Source organism: Lepisosteus platostomus, chromosome 17, assembly GCF_059453375.1.
Source record: "Lepisosteus platostomus isolate fLepPlt1 chromosome 17, fLepPlt1.hap1, whole genome shotgun sequence".
NCBI classification, from domain to species: domain Eukaryota; kingdom Metazoa; phylum Chordata; class Actinopteri; order Semionotiformes; family Lepisosteidae; genus Lepisosteus; species Lepisosteus platostomus.
This window is the reverse complement of record NC_142627.1, coordinates 6,697,454-6,715,938: the sequence shown is the minus strand read 5'-3', so window position 1 is coordinate 6,715,938 and position 18,485 is coordinate 6,697,454. Positions and strand designations below refer to the sequence as shown.

Sequence of the window (18,485 nt, the reverse complement as noted above, 5' to 3'; positions counted from 1 at the left end):
TGTGTGTGTGTCTTTTCTGCTTTGGGGAATACAGTGCCACACACTTGCCAAGTCACAGGAGACCAATATTTAATCCTTCCTACTGCTATTAAAGTTTACTGCAGCTTACCAGGTAAAAGGAAGGTTAGGTTGTAATAAAGTACAGTGAAAGCATAGTACATAAGGTAGAAAGGGCCATAATGAAGCCTGATGCAGTCAGTAGGAAAACACCACAAAGTAAATGCATGGTAAAAACTAAGGAGTGCAAATACATTCCAATAAGAAGTTTTTTTTTCCCTCAATGCTGCAATGCGTCTCTTTTTTTTTCCATTCCATCAGGACTCTAAAAGTCTTTCTTTGAATTAATTGTGACACTTAATGCAGCTCTTTATTTGACTGTTCTGCAGGTTTTTACTTGGGAGACCTCCTGGGAAAAACTAAAGAGGTGTAAGTGGGGCCAGGAGGGGGCGCTCACCCTGTGACCCACGTGGGTTCTAATGCCCCAGTATAGCGACGGGGACACTATACTGTAAACAGGCGCCGTCCTTCGGATGAGACATAAAACCGAGGTCCTGACTCTCTGTGGTTATTAAAAATCCCAGGGCGTTTCTCGAAAAGAGTAGGGGTGTAACCCCGGCGTCCTGGCCAAATTTCCCAATCATGGCCTCCTAATAATCCCCATCTATGAATTGGCTTCATTACTCTGATCTCCTCCCCACTGATAGCTGATGTGTGGTGAGCGTTCTGGCGCACTATGGCTGCCGTCACATCATCCAGGTGGGGCTGCACACTGGTGGTGGTGGAGGGGATCCCCATTACCTGTAAAGCGCTTTGAGTGGAGTGTCCAGAAAAGCGCTATATAAGTGTAAGCATTTATTATTATAATTATTATTACTATAACTTACTGAAGATCATAAATTCACTGTAAAACCTGGTGATCTGTTGCCCTCTGTCACCAAGAGTGGACATGGACCATAATACAGTTCAGAAACTGTGCAGTGCCAAGTGCCAGTGCCAGTGCCAAGTCGTCTGAATGAGCTATTTCATCAGTGTCCCCCAGCAGTAGTACAACCGCACAAGAACCATTAACATTGTTAATAATATAGATGGTAAGGAAAACACCTTTATGAAGCAGATTGATACTGTGAGGAGTGCGCATTCGAATGGATTGCCCTTCCTGCTATTGTTTGCTCAACAATTTTCAATTAGAACAAGTGTCCAGATCTTGTGTTTTTGTCCGTTTATTGGGGGTCTGTGTGTATACATTAGTGTGGTTTTGGAGTCTGAAGCAGTTGTCACTGAATTTGCTTTCTCAGCAGTGATGACTTGCATTAATCACTTTCCCTTGAAAAAAAAGCAGAGAGTGGTTCAATTAAAAACGATGTTATAAAGGTGTGATTTAGTAAAATGTGCAGATGGGCTCCTGTACTACAGACACTGCCAGTTCAGATCCGAGTTTGGTCAATAGTCGCCTGTGATGGGCACACATCAGGCAGCGATACGCTGTAGGCACTGTGACACTGCCAGTGTGGAAGGAGACGGGGAAGGTGTGCTCGGTCATCACTGTCTCCATGCTGTAACCAGGGCTCACAAGGAATCAAACTGTTTGATAACTGGTGAACACAAATTGACATATGGAATCCGGGGTTATGGAGTTCAAAGTATGATATATTCTGAAATGGGCAGGTGAAAACATAATGTTTATGCATTCTAAGTAAAACTATTTATTCTTGTTAGGTTCTCATACTGGAGAGGAGAAGGATAGAAAATCTAGAACAAAACTCGGTATTAAATTAGGAGCTCAGTTTACGGGGTAGATCAGAGGCAATTGCTTCAAAATAATGACGCCATGAAAAAGTTTGACAGTACTATGAACAAGGTGAGATATAAATGCCTGTCAATTTACAGGTTCACTGTGATTCGGGACTGCCTAATTGTTTAGTCAAGGACTGTTGGTGTTCCAGTTTTCCAAGGATAAGCACCTCTGAGTCTGTCTAGTTATGCTGATACAAATTATGACTAATCAGTTAGAATGCTGTAAGTACAAAACATGATAGGTTTTTCCAAAGTCATGCGCTATGCCTGCTTATATAATTCACCCGAAAGATTTCAGCCCAGAACTCAAGGCAGCATATGCAGGTCCTCTGGTATCTGAAAAGACTGCAGTGGCTCAGGCCAGGCTCTGCCGGAGTGCTCACACAAGACGGCTCTCCGAGAGGATTTCCTGGAGAAAAGGCCTGGCCTTGACTACCTTTCCTGTAAAGAGCCACAGTTAAATTATAAATAACCTATCAAAAGGCTCCCGCTGCAGCGCGGTGGAACTTTGTAGATAAGGCCAACCACAAAACACGAACAGGAAGCAGAGCTATAAACAATGACGGACATCTTGTTTTAACTGCACCTTAAAACTGCACCCGAATCTCGCTGTTTCCAGGCCCCATCCAGCTGCAAAGTCTGGGTTCCATCATGCGTGTATAACTAAGAAAAGACGCCATTTCTGTGTGCAAAAATCTGCGTCTCCAATGAAGACATTTCTCCGGGCTCCACTTAGCAATTCATTATTCTGTCTGTCTAATCTTTAGAGGAGGGAGTGGCCGCAGAATCCAACGTTGTCCACCCCAGCACTGATGCATTTGCTGCTCTTTGTTTTGTGGTTTTTCTGGCACGGTGTGCCAAAATCCACTGAGGAACCTCAGTTTCCCAGCCCTTCCATGAAGCACATTTACAGCTTTGCTTCCAGTCCACCAAACCAGCACCTCCCTGCCCACAGACTTGATTAAATAAATTCTGTTACTACTTTAGAAGAGAGTGCAACTGTGAAAGGGCCCTTTTTAGAGCAGAGGGAGGGGGAGTTATATTATATTTCTCTTAGCGAACCTTCCCCGAGCCGCCTGCCTGCTGTCTCCTAATTGATTTAGACTGATCTCTCGACCGGTTCTCACAGCCTGGGACTGTTCACACTCTTCTCCTCCCCCGTCCCAACAGCAGGAAAAAAAAAATAACAACAACCACAAAGGAAACGTTTCCGCGCCAGCTCATAAATTGAATCTGTTGTGTTTTTTTCAGAATAATTTGATTTTACCCCCTCCTCCTCACACACTAACTCCTCACATTCCTTTATACAAGTGGAGAGAAAAAAAAAACGAGGAAAACGTAACTACCGGTAACCGACTCGCGTGAGTTTCCTTTATCTCAAGAGGCAAAATCTAGATAATTATTCCAAAATAATGTGTGACAAGGCTGACATGTAATAACCACAGTAAATTGTATTGTATGGCACTACTGTATGGTGCTTTATAGTTCTTGCCAAAATTGTGGAACACTTTCGCCAAAAACCTTTGACTTTCAGGACAATATTTGTATTTCCCCTCTCCAGCCCTCACAGGGAAGAAATAATTATCATTATTGTATCCTGCTGATCAAAGAGCACTCAGAAATCTGGTTTAATATCGTGAGAATGCTTAACTTTCATGTCTGTAAGCTCAGGCACAAATTATGTTACTTCACAACTTTCCTTCAAAATCAGATAGTGTTTCTATACTAAAATAAAATCCTGATTTGTATAGGAAGACACGGCCAGTTTTACCATTATACAAGATAATCCAAAAGGGTTTAACCTCCTTCATGAAGTCTGAAAAATAAAGAATGTGAATCTGGGGTTATTCTCATTCTCTTAAATTGATAAAAACTTGATAAAAACATCCAATACACTGTGTATGAAATTTGTAGTGCAACCGTATTGAAATGCCTGACCAAACATTGCTGGGCAGTTGTTAACTTGCTGCTCAAAATTCCCTTGGCCTGCAAATAAATGTAATTGTTACCACTATTTACGCAACAAGTTAACTGCGTAGCTATTGTTGGCTGCCTCTTCACCACATAACCACAAAGGTTAAATATAAACCATGTATATGTGCAAATGCAGTCTTAGTTTTTCAACTTATTTTGTGAAAAACCCATCTAAATAACCTTAAATTGCTTTGTCATATATATAGTGTTTTATTTATAACTGTTCCTTATTTTATATAGTTTGTCCCGAATGGTGCATGCTTTTTTCTGAATGAGTGTATGTGCTGAAAGTCCACATAGTGAAGTACACAGATGCAAGGTGAAGCAACATACTGTATATTCCCATCACATCACAGAGCGTTCCCTTTACAGCCGAGCAGAGTAGAGAAGTTTCTTGCCATATGCACATGTACTGTCACAACACGCCAACACCACTTGATGCAGACAGTACATTACAAACATAATAAAGAATAACAATCAGAACACTGAATACATTGTAGAGAACAATAAATATGTGGTAAAGAAAAGGTAGTCCATGCAAAAAGGGACTGCAGCAGGGTAGAAATGCAGTGGCGCTAACCCGCAAGGTGATAGTTATCGTACTATGTGTGAAGACGAAGGTACAAACCCCCTCTGGCTCTGCTGGAACAGGGACCTGTCAAGTGTAAGCGCCTTCGTGCTAAGCCCGTTCCCCAGTACAGCTCTGGCGGATAGTGAGACACTTAGACTTGGCAGACCTGTATCCTGCATCACCCCCACTTGCAGGTTTTGCACCGAAGCCTAATTACGCTCGTGCCAGGTGCCAGGTGCCAGGACCAGACTGACAATAAAAGTGGTGGGTTTTGCAGTTCCAAATTCCGCCTGTAAGGACGCAAGCAATAGCCGGTGTCAGTTCCCTGCACAGTGCCCACCCCCCTGTCTCATACGGCCCGGTGAGAAAAGGGAAACCTCGTCCAGTAGCTAATCCCCCGTGCCAAGAGCCAGGCCCCATTGTATCAGCTACTCTCCACTTGGACATCAGGAGGCGCGAGGCTGAAATGGAGCCCATTTGTCTTGTTTGTGGCTAAACGTGTGACAAAAGGGTGGCTTGAGAAATTGGGATGGTGTCATTAAAGACTGTACACACAGCATAAAGGGGCCACAGAGTGACAGCTTTAATGCAAAAACAAGCACAGAACAGTGTTTCTGACTATATAAGCCCCAATGGATTATAGCTGCTGACCTTAAATGTCTGAGTTTAGTTAGTTAGTCCTACAGTGTGTATTATATAAATGACAACCCCTTTCCTTAGAACGATTGAAAAGGTGGCAGAATGGATGAGTGGTTAGAACTCTAGACTGGGTTGTGGGTTCAAATCCCAAGTGGAACACAGCTAATGTGCTCTTCAGACTACTGTACTGTACTCAGACTGCGCCAGTGCTGCCTTCTCCATGAAACACCTCGTAATCTTCAAAGCCGAGCTCAGTCATGCGTGCAGCCGCCACAGCAAAACAAACCACAGCGGCCATCCTCCGAAAGGCACTGGGAAGAGTGGCGACTGGCTGAGAGCCGTTTGGTGGCAGCGGCTCAGGAAGAGGTGGCTTAAAAGTTTGTTAGATGTGGTGGAAATAAAAGCCGGACCCCCAAAGTAGACACAAGAGAGCTCGGAAATGAAGTCTTTAGATTAGGACACTGGGCAGTGGAGGCAGACCTCCATCATTATTTTGGACTTTCAGTATGTGCTTAAAAGATTATTCATTCTGTCTGTCATGGAGCCTTATTAAACTCAAAAGTGACACAGTACCCAGGTTTTATGGAAAATGAATTACAATTTCATCACACAGTTCCAACATTAATATGTAAGAAAGGTGCATACTTTTGTCTTTGACTTCTTATATGTACTTTATATATATATTTATTGTATTTGAATACCCGTATTGGGGGCTATATGGATTATGGAGTAACAGTTCACCATGGTTTTACTTTTTTTAATTCTGTGACCCTTGAGAAATTTTATCACGTTATGTGATCACACCACACCTACTGTATGTGACACATTGGATATTTTTCAGCAATTCTGCTTAGTTGGCTTCCTAGGATATGTAAATTTTCAAGAAAGCCCCACCCAACTTAAAAAAAGAATGCAGCTACATCAATGGGCCCTTGAATCACACCCTTGAATAAGTCCAAACAAAACAAAATAACATTTGCTGGCTTTAAAGACACAATTCAGCTGTATCACCCATTAGTATGACCCTTAACACTACTACATCTGTTTGCATTGTATTCCTGAGATCTGTGGAGGCTTGTTTCCTCATTATTTTCAAGAATGCAATGACAGCTTTGCAAAGCCAAGATATCAAATTAAAACCAAACTCTTTGAGTTAAGAGGGTTTTTTTTTCATTTACCTTTTAAATTTGTTAGTGTTTATTCTTAGGAGCTTCTGCATTCCACTTCAGTTTATAAGCCAGCTCTTTCTCACACTGGGTGACTGTGGACAAAGGTCTGAACCTTCTGGTGTCCTGCTAAAGTTACTGAAACCTGAAATGGCTTTAATTCTTTACTTTAGTTTGCCTGACACAGTGCATGTTACAGCTCCCACACAGAGATATGTGTTCCAGTAAAGCTCTCGGTGTGTATATTTCTGTTCAGCGGATAATAAGCAATGCATAACATGTAAAATTCTGAAATCGTGCTTGCTTATATTTTATATAGTGTTTTTATTGGTGACATTTTTACAGCCATGGAACTGCGCATTTTTGTCGATCATATGAATAGTACCCCGTGTAGCACGTTGCGGTGATTACATTATTTATAAAAAAATAAAAAGCACCCTTTGAACAACCAGAAGACTCGTAATTGTTTTTACAAATATCTGTGCATTGACGCAGTATGAGTAAAGACTTGATTTTATAAGTTAAACAATCCCAAAGTGCTTCCCAATTATGAAGAATTGTTGACATAAATATGTGATTATGACTCGTGACTACTTTCGCATGAATGACTTAAATCTTTTAGAGCATTTATACATAGTCTTTGACCTGTCCTCAAATTAAAATGCAGTGCATGAGGGATAGAAATACCCCGGAATGACATGGACTGAAAACTGTTTGTAGAGTGTTTAGTTATAGTAAATTCGGCTCAACCCGCTGGGACCCCCCTGCAGAGCGGGGAGTGACTCAACAGGCAGCTGCGCAGGAGGGGAGGTGGAGGAGGGATGCACAAGACGAATGCATTTAGTATTATAGTTGTTTTTTTTTTAAATCCAAGAAATGATGTCAGGGATGATTACAAGTCAGGGCAGCGGAGGAGAGTTGAACTGGACTGCTGTCATCCCCTTCCAGACTCTGGATGTACAGTAAACTGCCTGTCTAGACAAGGCATCTAGACCGGCGCTTTTTCAAGCGGCTGGACTTTCCAGACCACTTCCGTAATGGATGTGGAAGCTCACTTCGGATATATGGGAAGGGAGCTCCGTGCCAGTGAGTGGACACCGATCCCAGCCCTCACGACCCCAGGGCCACCGCCTCAGCGCTCGGCGGCAGGGCCTGTCCCACAACAGGATGATTAAGGCCTCCTCCACTGACGTGACATTCAGCTGCTGGAAAGGAATCCATCATTGCATGTGAAGATAGCTCACTACACAGCAATTAACATTCAGTTTTGTTTCTGGTTCACTGCTTCACATGCAGACAGTATTTCTTTCGGGGGGCTGCAGGGTCACGCTGTCCTGGGAAAGTTAAGTTTTCCATTTAAATAAACAAATGTCGGTGCCTTCTGGTTGGTATATGAATGTGTGTGGTGACAGATGGCACTGCTCCATAACCATAGACTTAAGATTCTAATCCCCCGGGGACAAGACATCTCTGTGCTGTCAGCTGATCACCTCCAAGAAATTAAATGGGAAAAAAAAAAGATTTTATTTGATATGATTGTTCTGGTCTAATCCCTGAAAAATTGAGTCCACGCATTTGTCGGCCATTTGAAGGGTTTTTGTTTTTGTTTTACAGAAACTGTGATTAAGCATCTGGGTTATCAGCTGAACTCCAATAAGGGGCAATGAATCATAAAAAGGGTATGAAAATTGCCTCTCTGTTGTGTTTAATATCTAAAATATACACCACCAGGCCATGGTAAATTATCCTAAGCACTAATATATTACCAATTGACCCCTTTTTCACATTCTTATGTCCATCTGGATATTAATATAGCATTTGACTAAGCACAAATATTAATAAAATATATTAAAAATTAAACACTGTTTCATTCATATAAACAACGGGGAAGAAATGTTATTAAAAGAAACAAAACGAAGAAACAATTTTCAAAATGTAAAGTTCCATAGTAAAATATTATTACGTATGAGCAGTTCTGGAGTTATTTACACAAAAACCGTGGAAGGTACGTTTCAAAACAGAACATTTGTGTTGTTAGTAATAAAAATACACTGTAATATTACATTACAATATTTATTTTTAGTGAGAATAGGAACTTCCTAAGGCAGGACTGGACAACACTACTAACCTCACACTAGTGCCTCTGTGAATGTCACATATTATCCGGAATTACCGTAGCTCTGTAGCTGAGTGCAAAGAGAAATGCAAATGACTTCATATACCGTATTCCTCTGTCTACAGATAATTTACAACCGATTAACAATTGTTTCAGCAGTAAGGAAATAGCAATTTACTAAGCAACTTCAACAAAGGTCTGGTTAATGATATTACTCATATACAATGTATCTTATTGTATTATCGGTTGTATTAATAGATGTATATATAATTTAAATAACTTCCTTACGACTAAATAATGGTCCATTCGGAAATTAACATTTTATTCTAAAAGAAAACAGATTCCTGGGTACTTAACGTGACGTTTTAATGCACAATGTAGTTACACCGCACATTTGTGGAAAGTTTACACACCCTCAACGTGAAGAGGATGTTATATATTTACGTTTAAAAAATACATTTTAAAATAAAATCAAATTTGACTCCACCAGCACTTTTACCAGAGCGGGAACTGGAGTAATGATGTAGCGCCGCTGTGTGGAATCAACTTGAATGGTGCTGAGTGTGTTAATGTGTGTGTGTCCTGAGCGCAGGATACTGAGTCATTTCCAGTCACTGCAGTCTTATTGCCTCTCGGCTTGTGCCAATCACAGAACCCGGCCTTAAATTAGGCCAGCCCTATCTCTTTCCTTGTCCAAACCCCAATAGGTCCTGGGTTCCTCCAAATATTAAGGATCTTTTTATGTCCCCCTAGTAGTTTGAATTTGAATAAAATCTCAATGCCAGATTTGTTATATATATATTTGTGAAAAGCTACATGTTTTCTAAATGTTATTATACAAAAGAAAACACAACAATCAAGAGCATTTATATATATATACACGTTACAACATGAGAATAAAAGGACAAACCAGAACAAACCAGAACAACTAATCAGTAAGATTATCAACAATATGAAAATTACGTGAATTTTATAAACTATGAGATTTCTGTAAACCAGTTTTCCGAGGGAATTTTTTGGATGTTTTTAATGAATTTGAATACAACCTAAACGAATGTGTAAATTATTTGAAGCACACAGAACTTTCACGCACTCTATATATATATTAAATATATATAAAATGTTGCCATCATGAGAATGCCATTTACCATCATACAACTTCTTAATTTTTATTCAGTACTCTAAGAACAATGTCCTTACAAGTTCAATTTATATACAAACTACTCTTATTTAACCAAAAGCAGAATGCCAGAAATCTATTTAATGATGACATGAGAAAAAAACATGTTCAGTTGGTTAATTATCAGACTCACAGAAGTGCAGGTGTTAAAGTCAATGTTAATATGCTCAGTTTCACAACTAGAAAAACTGAAACTGTTTCCTGCACAAGAAGTTGGTAAAAACGTGCGATTTACACTAGATGGCAGAATTGAACTGTTTCCGCTTAAAGTGTTACGTAATTCCGGTTCCTGTTCCGCCATACTACAGTGATGCAGCATAGTTGAGATACAGAAAACTGTTGTGTTATTTGCGCAAACAAATAGTGTCTTTGTTTAAACAGTTATTTTTTCTTAAAAGCAGATCATAATGCTTTCCGCACAAACGTACGGAGAAAACGGGAAAATGAAGGAGTATCATTACAGTGGACCCGTTGAGCACAGATTTTCACCATACGCGTTTAACGGAGGGTAAGTGAAACCGATTATTGAAATAAAGACATTCTTAGCCGGAAACTGTGTTAACGTGTGTGCTAAGGTAATTCGGTTAATTTTGACTAAGACATAGTTTTTTTTTAATTATGAATATAGGGGCCATATGAACACTCGTCAGTAGACGACTAGTCTTTCCTTTAGGGGGAATACTTTGAATTGAATCCACGAGGCGTAATCTTTCCCATTCTTGAAAAATATCTTTAGGTCGACTTTGCTGTGGATCATGGCGAAGTCTTGATTTCAGAAAGTCGTTCTGAATGTGTTCATATGTATGTGTACCCTTTGACGTGGGTTTAAAATGTCGTTCTCTGAGAAGCGTGCACCAAAGAAAACTGTGTATTGGATGTTTATGATCCTTTTGTCGATTAATGCCTTGTGTCAGATATTTGGAAAAGTGAAGTCTTGGGTTTGCACGATAAAAGATGAGGTGCTCTTTTCCAGCCTTTAATGTTGAAGTTGAACATCTTTCAACAAAAGAAATGGAAATGGCGACCACTGTGGGAGGCGGAAAGCGCTGTTGTTCTTGTGTTTTGGTTCACTGTCTTGTGGGAGGGCGGCGCCGATACCTGGGAGTGATTCTGATTTCCTTCTGTCAGGACTGTGCTGGCAGTTGCCGGAGAAGACTTCGCCATCGTGGCCTCAGACACCAGGCTCAGCGAGGGCTACTCCATCCATTGCCGCGACTCGCCGAAATGCTACAAACTGTGAGTTTTATTCCATGGCCTCTTCTGCTTTGTCAGGGTAAATCGGTCATGTGAAACCGTCATTGGAGGGGGAGATGGGCTGTAATACACGTAACAGTTTATTCCGTGCTGAAAAAGAAAGAGAGAATGTTTCGGTTGTGGAGCCTTCTTCAAGTGTCACCCGATGACACCAAGTTGTCTGTTTTCTTTTCAGTGTGAAATAAACCTGTTCCAGATCCTTTGCAGCCTGTGCATGCTGATGCAGCTCCCTACTCAAACTTAATTTAATACATTTTGTTCTTCAAGATGCACCTTTTTGTTGATATTACAAGTTTATTGAATACTGATTCATCCTGCGGAGTAGTAAGGAAGACGCTGGGTGGAATTAGCCAACTTTTAAGGTTGGAGACACAGGTGCATCTGCAGCTCCACTGATATACTAAGGCACTCTGAGAGTGGAACACAAACCAGGAATTCCTTCCAGGAATTGAGTTCGAAACCCAAGCATAAGGCAAATGATTTGCTGTGGCTCCTGGAAACTACCCAGTCCTTGTATAGAATTTGATATCTCTAGTTAAATGGTGTACCAGTGAGGCAGGTTTCATTTGCTTATTCCTTCCCAAGTACAATGGAGCATTTTTGACAGCTTGTCCACTGTCAAATTACATGCAGCAAAGTAATGTTTTTTTGTTTGACAGCAATCAGAAATGAAAATATTCTAGGCAGTGTAGTAGAAACTCCTTGTTGGCTTTTACTGACCGTCAGCTTTTATCTTGCGTTCATGTCACTCTCTCGGCAGGGGAAATGAAAACGAGACACTGATATTTTCTTGCAAACATGCATCATCCAGTACAGCTCAGTTTTTATTGGAATATAAGAAACAGCATGCAGGCCAAGTGGGAAAGGTTAGACCTTGTCTGTGGATGCTCTGCATGTGTTTTGTCATGGATGAACAACCAAGTGATAGTGCCCATTAATCTTGTGTTGCTAATGCACAGATCCTGTATAAGAACAGGCCTCTGGCATTGTATTCACCAGTAATGAGACAAGCAGGGATTGTTACTGGTGATTTTGCATACTGAATCTTCACTCAAAAGGAACAGAGGTAAAGGTATCCCCATCCTTGGAGAGACATTCTCCTGTTAGACTTAAATTAAGTTTCAATGATCACTAAAACAGTGTGTACAGTTTTATCAATAGTGTCTTAATTCTGGTCCTGGAAGGCTTCTGTGTTAAGGTAGCAACTCCATAAAAATTATTGATAATTTAAGTTGACCTGCTTCAGTGATAAGAAATACATGTAAGATTGTGTCGTGATTTTATAGAGTAGACTTGCTTTACACAGTAGGTAGGTTTCTGACATATAATGCCCTCTTAGACCCTCCTTTTCCCCTCCTCTAAACAAGTCAAATAAGTCGTAAGTGTATTAGTATGTGTGTGTAGATTAAAGTATTATGAAAACAGTAATACAGCAATTATAAGGTAGGGTACTCAGTAGATGAATAACCTTCACCCTCTCTCATTGGACAAATCTAAGATTCATTCTTGTCATACATACACGCCAAACTATTCACTATCACCCCACCCTTTAGCTTATTCAAAATCTTGATTTTAACTCCGATTCAGGCACTTTTCTTGACTTGCCTTTCCCCTTCCTACCTGTTTTTCGGTTTACAGGCCATATTGAGGGTGATGCTAAAGAAAGCACCAGCGTGCTATCGGCTCCGTAACTGCTTCGCACAGTGTAGCTCAGGTTCCTGCCGATTTGAATTTGTGAAATTTCCTACGTTATTTGATTTTTTCACTAATTTCCAACCACACGTACAAGGATTTGTGTAAAACACAAGTCTACTGCATAATAGTGAGTTTGTCATACTTCTCAATGGAAGTCCTTCAAAATTCCTGTTGGACACCACTTGTACAGAAATAAGAAGGCACAGTAGGGGTTGATGTTGTTGACAGTGTATGGTTGTGTGGATATAAACAAATGGAACCAATGAAGTGTCTCTATCAGTGATCTTCAAGCTACATTTACACTTTGGTGGAGTTGGAGGCAAAGCCTAAATTCCTAAAAAAAAGCCTAAAAGGTAACATTACAGTATTTACTTTTTATACTGTTTGTTCTCTGCTCTGTAATGTTATTAGCTTCCTTTTATAGGAGTGATGAGTGGTGTAAATAGGTTTTAATTCAGTATACATCATGTAAGCGAAGGTTACGAAATGTTTCTGCTTTCATTTCACAGAACAGACAGAACAGTCATCGGTTGCAGTGGATTCCATGGTGACTGCCTGACACTGACCAAAATTATCGATGCGAGATTAAAGGTATTGCACTGGACTAGTGCTGACAGCTTTGTGTGAACGGAAGTCTTTCTTTGGTGTAGGGATGGGGGCAGTTTGTGATTCATTGCCTTATTCTTTGTGCTTTTAGATGTACAAGCACTCAAATAACAAGACCATGACAAGCGGAGCGATTGCGGCCATGCTTTCCACCATTCTGTACTCTCGGCGGTTCTTCCCTTACTATGTTTACAACATCATTGGTGGCCTTGATGAGGAAGGTATGTCACATTGGTTCTGTTGCTTGTGCTCACTGAACGTGGACGTTTCATTCTGTCAGCCTCTGAAGTTGTAAGAGTGATTTAACAAGTAATAAATCTAGTGGGCAGCACATTGGTACAGTAGTTAGCATTGGTGCCATGCAGCTCTGGGATCCTGGGTTCAGTTACTGGGGTGCTATCTGTGTGGAGTCGGCATGTTCTCCGTATGTTTGTGTGGGTTTCCTCTGGGTGCTCCGCAAATACATAGTGGCGGGCAAGGCCTTTGTGTGAGTGTCTGTGTTTGTGTCAGTGTGTCCTGTCCAGGGTGTACCCCGTCTCGTGCCCATGGCTAGCCGGGGATAGACTCTGGCTCCCCTGCAACTCCGTATTGGATACAGAGATCAGAAAATGGATGAATAGGAAAACTGACAGAGCAGCACATATTAGTGTAATGCGCTTCTGTCTTTTTCAGGAACTGCAGGCTCTTGAATAACAATAGCAATACCAAGTGGTACATCTTTCAAGACTTTTTATTTTGAATAAATTTGGTTTGTGATGTTATAAATTACATCTAGTATTTAAACCTCCAGTGAATCTCTTTATACTGTGGTGTCTAATCTACTGCCTTGTATTTAGGCCTGTTTGTATGGAGCAGCGCAGTAAAGTCACAGGGGGCTTGTGTGTTGTTCCCCAGAAATATCTGAGTCAGGAGCCAAATGTCTGTGGCAGCTCATTCTCCTGCAGGATTTTAAAGCTGTGGCGAAAGGAATGACACAATTTGAAATTGTGTTCAGATTTGCAAATGATTAAATCCACCAGTTGAAAATGGGGGAAAATCATTTTTATTTTAAATTTAAAAGGCTGTTTCGTTGAGAATGTGTACCTTAACAAGAACGTGACTTTTCCAGGTAAGGGAGCAGTGTACAGTTTTGATCCAGTAGGCTCTTATCAAAGAGATGCTTACAAGGCTGGAGGTTCAGCAAGTGCCATGCTGCAGCCCCTCCTCGATAACCAGGTACAGTTCCTGTAGAAAGCAGTGTTCTTGCACTCTGTTCCCCATAAGGCTGATTTGTTGTTGACCATGTGAAGTTTGATCTCATGTGTTGCATGGGCATTAACTTCGATTCAGTCAATATTTTTAACAATATTACAGGCATTAAACTAATTCTGATATGACTTCATGATGTTTACTGCAGCTGGGAAAAGGAAGAAACTTTAATTGAATTTTTAGAGAAATAATAATTAAAAAATAGACTTGTTACTATGAATGCAAAATGATTTTTGTTTAATCAGACATTGTTGTTCTGTGCAGTTGATACATTTAATGAATGAAATGGTTTTCAAATCTGAATCTTTTGGGTTTTAAGGTAGTGTTTATCAAATTCCCTTCAGTTCTTCAGTGTATGGGCATTTAACTAGCAGATCATATGGTCATGTACTGTTTTTATATATTACAATATTGCACTGAGGACAACTGCTGTATTGGATTTTTACTGGACTTCAGTAGAGGGCAGCTTCCTTATGGCAGTGTATGATTTTAAATGCCTTTTACTCCTCTTTAGATTGGCTTCAAGAACATGGAGAATGTGGAGCACTTGCCTCTGACCTTGGAGAAGGCTGTTCAGCTTGTCAAGGATGTCTTCATCTCAGCAGCTGAGAGAGATGTGTACACAGGTGATGCTCTTAAAATCTGCATTGTCACCAAGGAGGGCATCAAGGAAGAGACTGTCCCACTCCGAAAAGATTGAGAATAAACTTGTACCACTTTCCTTCAGAAATGTTTAATGAAAGTGTATTCATTTTTTACACTGTCATCTTGTGTAGTAAATAAAGAGGTATGGTATGTATATTTTCTATTACAAGGAAGTACTCCTTTCTGTATTTAAACTGACCCTAACTTTGTTTTTAAACAAAAATGTAAACCAATTTAATAGTTTGCCAGGTATGTTTCATGTCATTTTGCGCTGAAACATCCATATGTTCTATTCCATTAGCTAAAACTATAATTTTCCACATTCTAAAAACTCCATTGATCTAAAATCAATCATTGATATCTAAATAAACCTCTGCAGTTTCCCTATAATTATTTTTGTATCTGGAGTGCGTGTTCCTGATTTTGAAATAACCAAACTATCCATGCGATACGGATTATTTAGTAATGAACATTTTTATTTCTGGAACCAATGCAGGTTCTGACAGTCAGTGTCGATAGGCTTTCTACATCACTATACGGCAGCAGCTGACAAGTTGGGAAAAGTTAAAGAGGTACAGTTAAGCCATAAAATTATGTAATCTAAGAGCGGAGTTGGAAAAATGCAAACACATGGGCTCTCTAGTATTGAAGTTGGGCACCCCTGCTTTAGTTAGAACCAAGGACTCCACTGCTGCTGTTCAATATTGTAAATGAATTGATATTATTGATGTGATTACATTATTACTGTAAGAGTGATTTTTAATATGCAGCATGAATTTGCATAAGTCCTTTAAATGCACATAAAGAATTGCATGGATCCAAAGGCCACAGAAATACTGCTTGAAGTATTGGATTTGTAATTAGGGGTCTTGAATTAAGCATGGTTTACAGATTATATTCTAACTGCATCATGTGTCTGAGACAAATTTTGTTTAATGACACAATTCTCATCTGGCCATTTAAGAGAATCTCTGGCCAGTGTCCAGCTCAGTTCTGCAGTCCCATGTCTTCGCACTTGGCTTTGCAGTCCGGCCAGGCTTCAAGCCCAGATGCAGAGCCCATAGACTTTCTACTGGTGGGACTTTAAGTCTCAACAGGTGATAAGGGGTTGGGGGTTGGGCTGTAGTATAATTCTGGATCTGTAATAAAAGCCTCAAATTGAATAGCCCTGCTCTGTGGCTCATTAGCAATTTAAAGTGAGCAAAGTGGTCTTGAGTCGTGGAAAAAGACAGTTTTCTGAGAACCCTCCGGAGTGTTCTGATGGACTGCTTAAATCCTCGTATAAATGAGTTTTTATCAGTTGCTGTCTCGGAAGGGCCATGTCTGGATCAGGGTGGGCTCTCCTCCAGCAGCCCGACAGAGAACTTCCGGGCGATGTTGTGCAGCGTGCAGCAGGTGTAACGAATACCCCCCTGTGTTTAACCCGAGTTCTCCTTCAGCTCAGCTGGCAAGCTCCCTGTTGCATGACACCAGAGACCCGGGTTCATGCCCAAGCAGTGAGAGACGAACTGGCAGGGCAGGAGGGGCAAGGGCGGAGACCCCCAGAACCCTTACACGGGCATTGATAATCTCAGTGGCCCTGGTGGGCGTGTATTTCTGATTGCACCCGTAATCTCAGTTTGAGGGCACCAGATGTCCTCTGGATAACTATGGGTCTGGTCATGGGCTCTGTTGTATCGCCCTTCCGCCTGACCAGCTGGATCCGACACGGGTGAGGAGGTGCTTCTGCAAAAAGCAACTTCTGCTGTCTAAAAGCAAATGAGATGCTAATCCGAGAGGTGATTATGTATCGGTGTAAATCAGGCAAGTGGATCCTTTTTAAAGGCATACCCTAGGCCTAAACCAACAGCAGGTAAGCCAAGGCAAATATCATAAAAAGCAATCTAGACATTTACTGCACAGAGTGAAAACAAAGCCAGAAGACAAGCATGACAAAACAATAAAGCACACAACCCTGTAAAACCAGCCACGGCACTTGGGTCAACCAAGGCGTGAGGGTATCCCCAAAAACTACTCGATTTAATTTAAAAAGTACTCAGGTTCATTAGGGCCTGTGGGGTACCCCAAACCACAGAGACCTCACCCCTAAACATAGCAATGAGTAGTTAAAATTATTCTGACAACAGTCTTTCAATTGGCTTTTCCTGATGATATGCAGAAGGGCCTCATCGGGATTTTGTTTTAAAATGTTCAGAGAAGTCCAAGACTGGTTATGTTGACTTCCTTTCGGACGAATGAGTGGATCAACCTTGCCACTCAATCAACACCAGCAAGCCATCCATCATCTCCACAAATGCCAGCCTGGAACTCTTTGCTTATGGAGGACGGTTCCCAAAAAGTTGCAACACTGAGTAAATTACTGTGCGAGTCGCAAACCATCTGGACTGATGGACCGGTAGGTGTTTGTACTCATGAAAACGAACTCTCTTTCTACGGGCGCTGTGGTGCGCACTTGAGTGCAGCCCAGCTCTAGGCGACACCCGAGCCCTGTTCTCCTCGCTGCCGGGGAAAGTGAGTAGCTGCTCTGCCCTGTCAGGCAAGACTGGGGAAACTGTGGTCGCGGCTGGGCTGACGGAGGACTGGGGCGTCCCCGCAACTTCCGCCATGTGTGTCTGCAGGGACCCGTTTGCACAGGAGCTCAGAGCAGCGAGAAGGGCTGTCCCGCACGCAGCCCACAGAGACAACGGAGACGTGGATAAGGGGGGGTGTGGGAGTAGAGAAATGGAAGTGGTCGAAAAAAAATTCATTGTCGAAGGTGTCCAGCCCGGACCTAGGGATACTCCGGCTGACCACTCTGTCCACCTCGTCTTGCACAGTGAACCACACTGCAGCCTCGTGTGACATTTTCAATAAGACTCTCTCGCTACAAACGATTGTGTGTGCCCGTCTCGTATTTAGGATTTCGTTCAGATTGTTACACCATATCGCAAACACCATTTTTACACCCATCTTTACATTAATAATTGAATTCAACACTCATTTCCCTGCACGACCCAGTTTCTGCCTGCGCAGCCGATGACAAAGAAAACAACGAGAAGGATCGCCCTGCTTCCAATGAGCGCCGCATTAAAATTAGTGCCCAAAGCACAAATCACAAAATCCTGTTTATCCGTATGCTTTAGATTAGCGAAATCCAAATGTTCTGCACACAATTTAAAACTGGTTATTTACCGTATTATTACGTATATACACGACTGTATAATTCCAAGTACAAAACACTCAAGTTTTGCTTTAGATAAATCAATAATAACTAAGGCACTCCTTCCAGTATAAAACTGTCGGCCCATATCCTGCTATGTCCTAGTAGAAAGCTGTATTTAGTTGACCTCAACATTTTATAAACACACGAGAGACGTCTGTATATGAAATCATGTACAGAATCACACTCTTTGACATACTGATTGAAACTCTTAAGGATTTAAAAAAAAGGATTAAAAAAATTATATTTAAGACCAATTATCTGAAAAACAAATGACCACCAGACTTGTTATGTCTCCTGTATTTTAAAACACCTAGGCAATTACTCTTAAACCCTGTTCACATATAGCGACCACCATCACATTTTTAGTTTTGCACGGTTGTTCCGGAAGGACAACT

At 41.1% G+C, this 18,485-nt stretch overlaps 1 protein-coding gene across 1 annotated transcript; it reads left to right on the top strand.

The window, feature by feature from the left end:
- Positions 1–9,711: 9,711 nt before the first annotated feature.
- psmb1 (proteasome 20S subunit beta 1) lies at positions 9,712–15,278 on the top strand. The gene is made up of 6 exons (XM_088609928.1): positions 9,712–9,948; positions 10,569–10,676; positions 12,899–12,980; positions 13,087–13,216; positions 14,104–14,210; positions 14,758–15,278. Exons 1-6 carry the CDS (start codon positions 9,848–9,850, stop codon positions 14,941–14,943), a joined length of 714 nt encoding a protein of 237 aa, XP_088466054.1. The 5' UTR covers positions 9,712–9,847; the 3' UTR covers positions 14,944–15,278.
- The last annotated feature ends 3,207 nt before the right edge of the window (positions 15,279–18,485 follow it).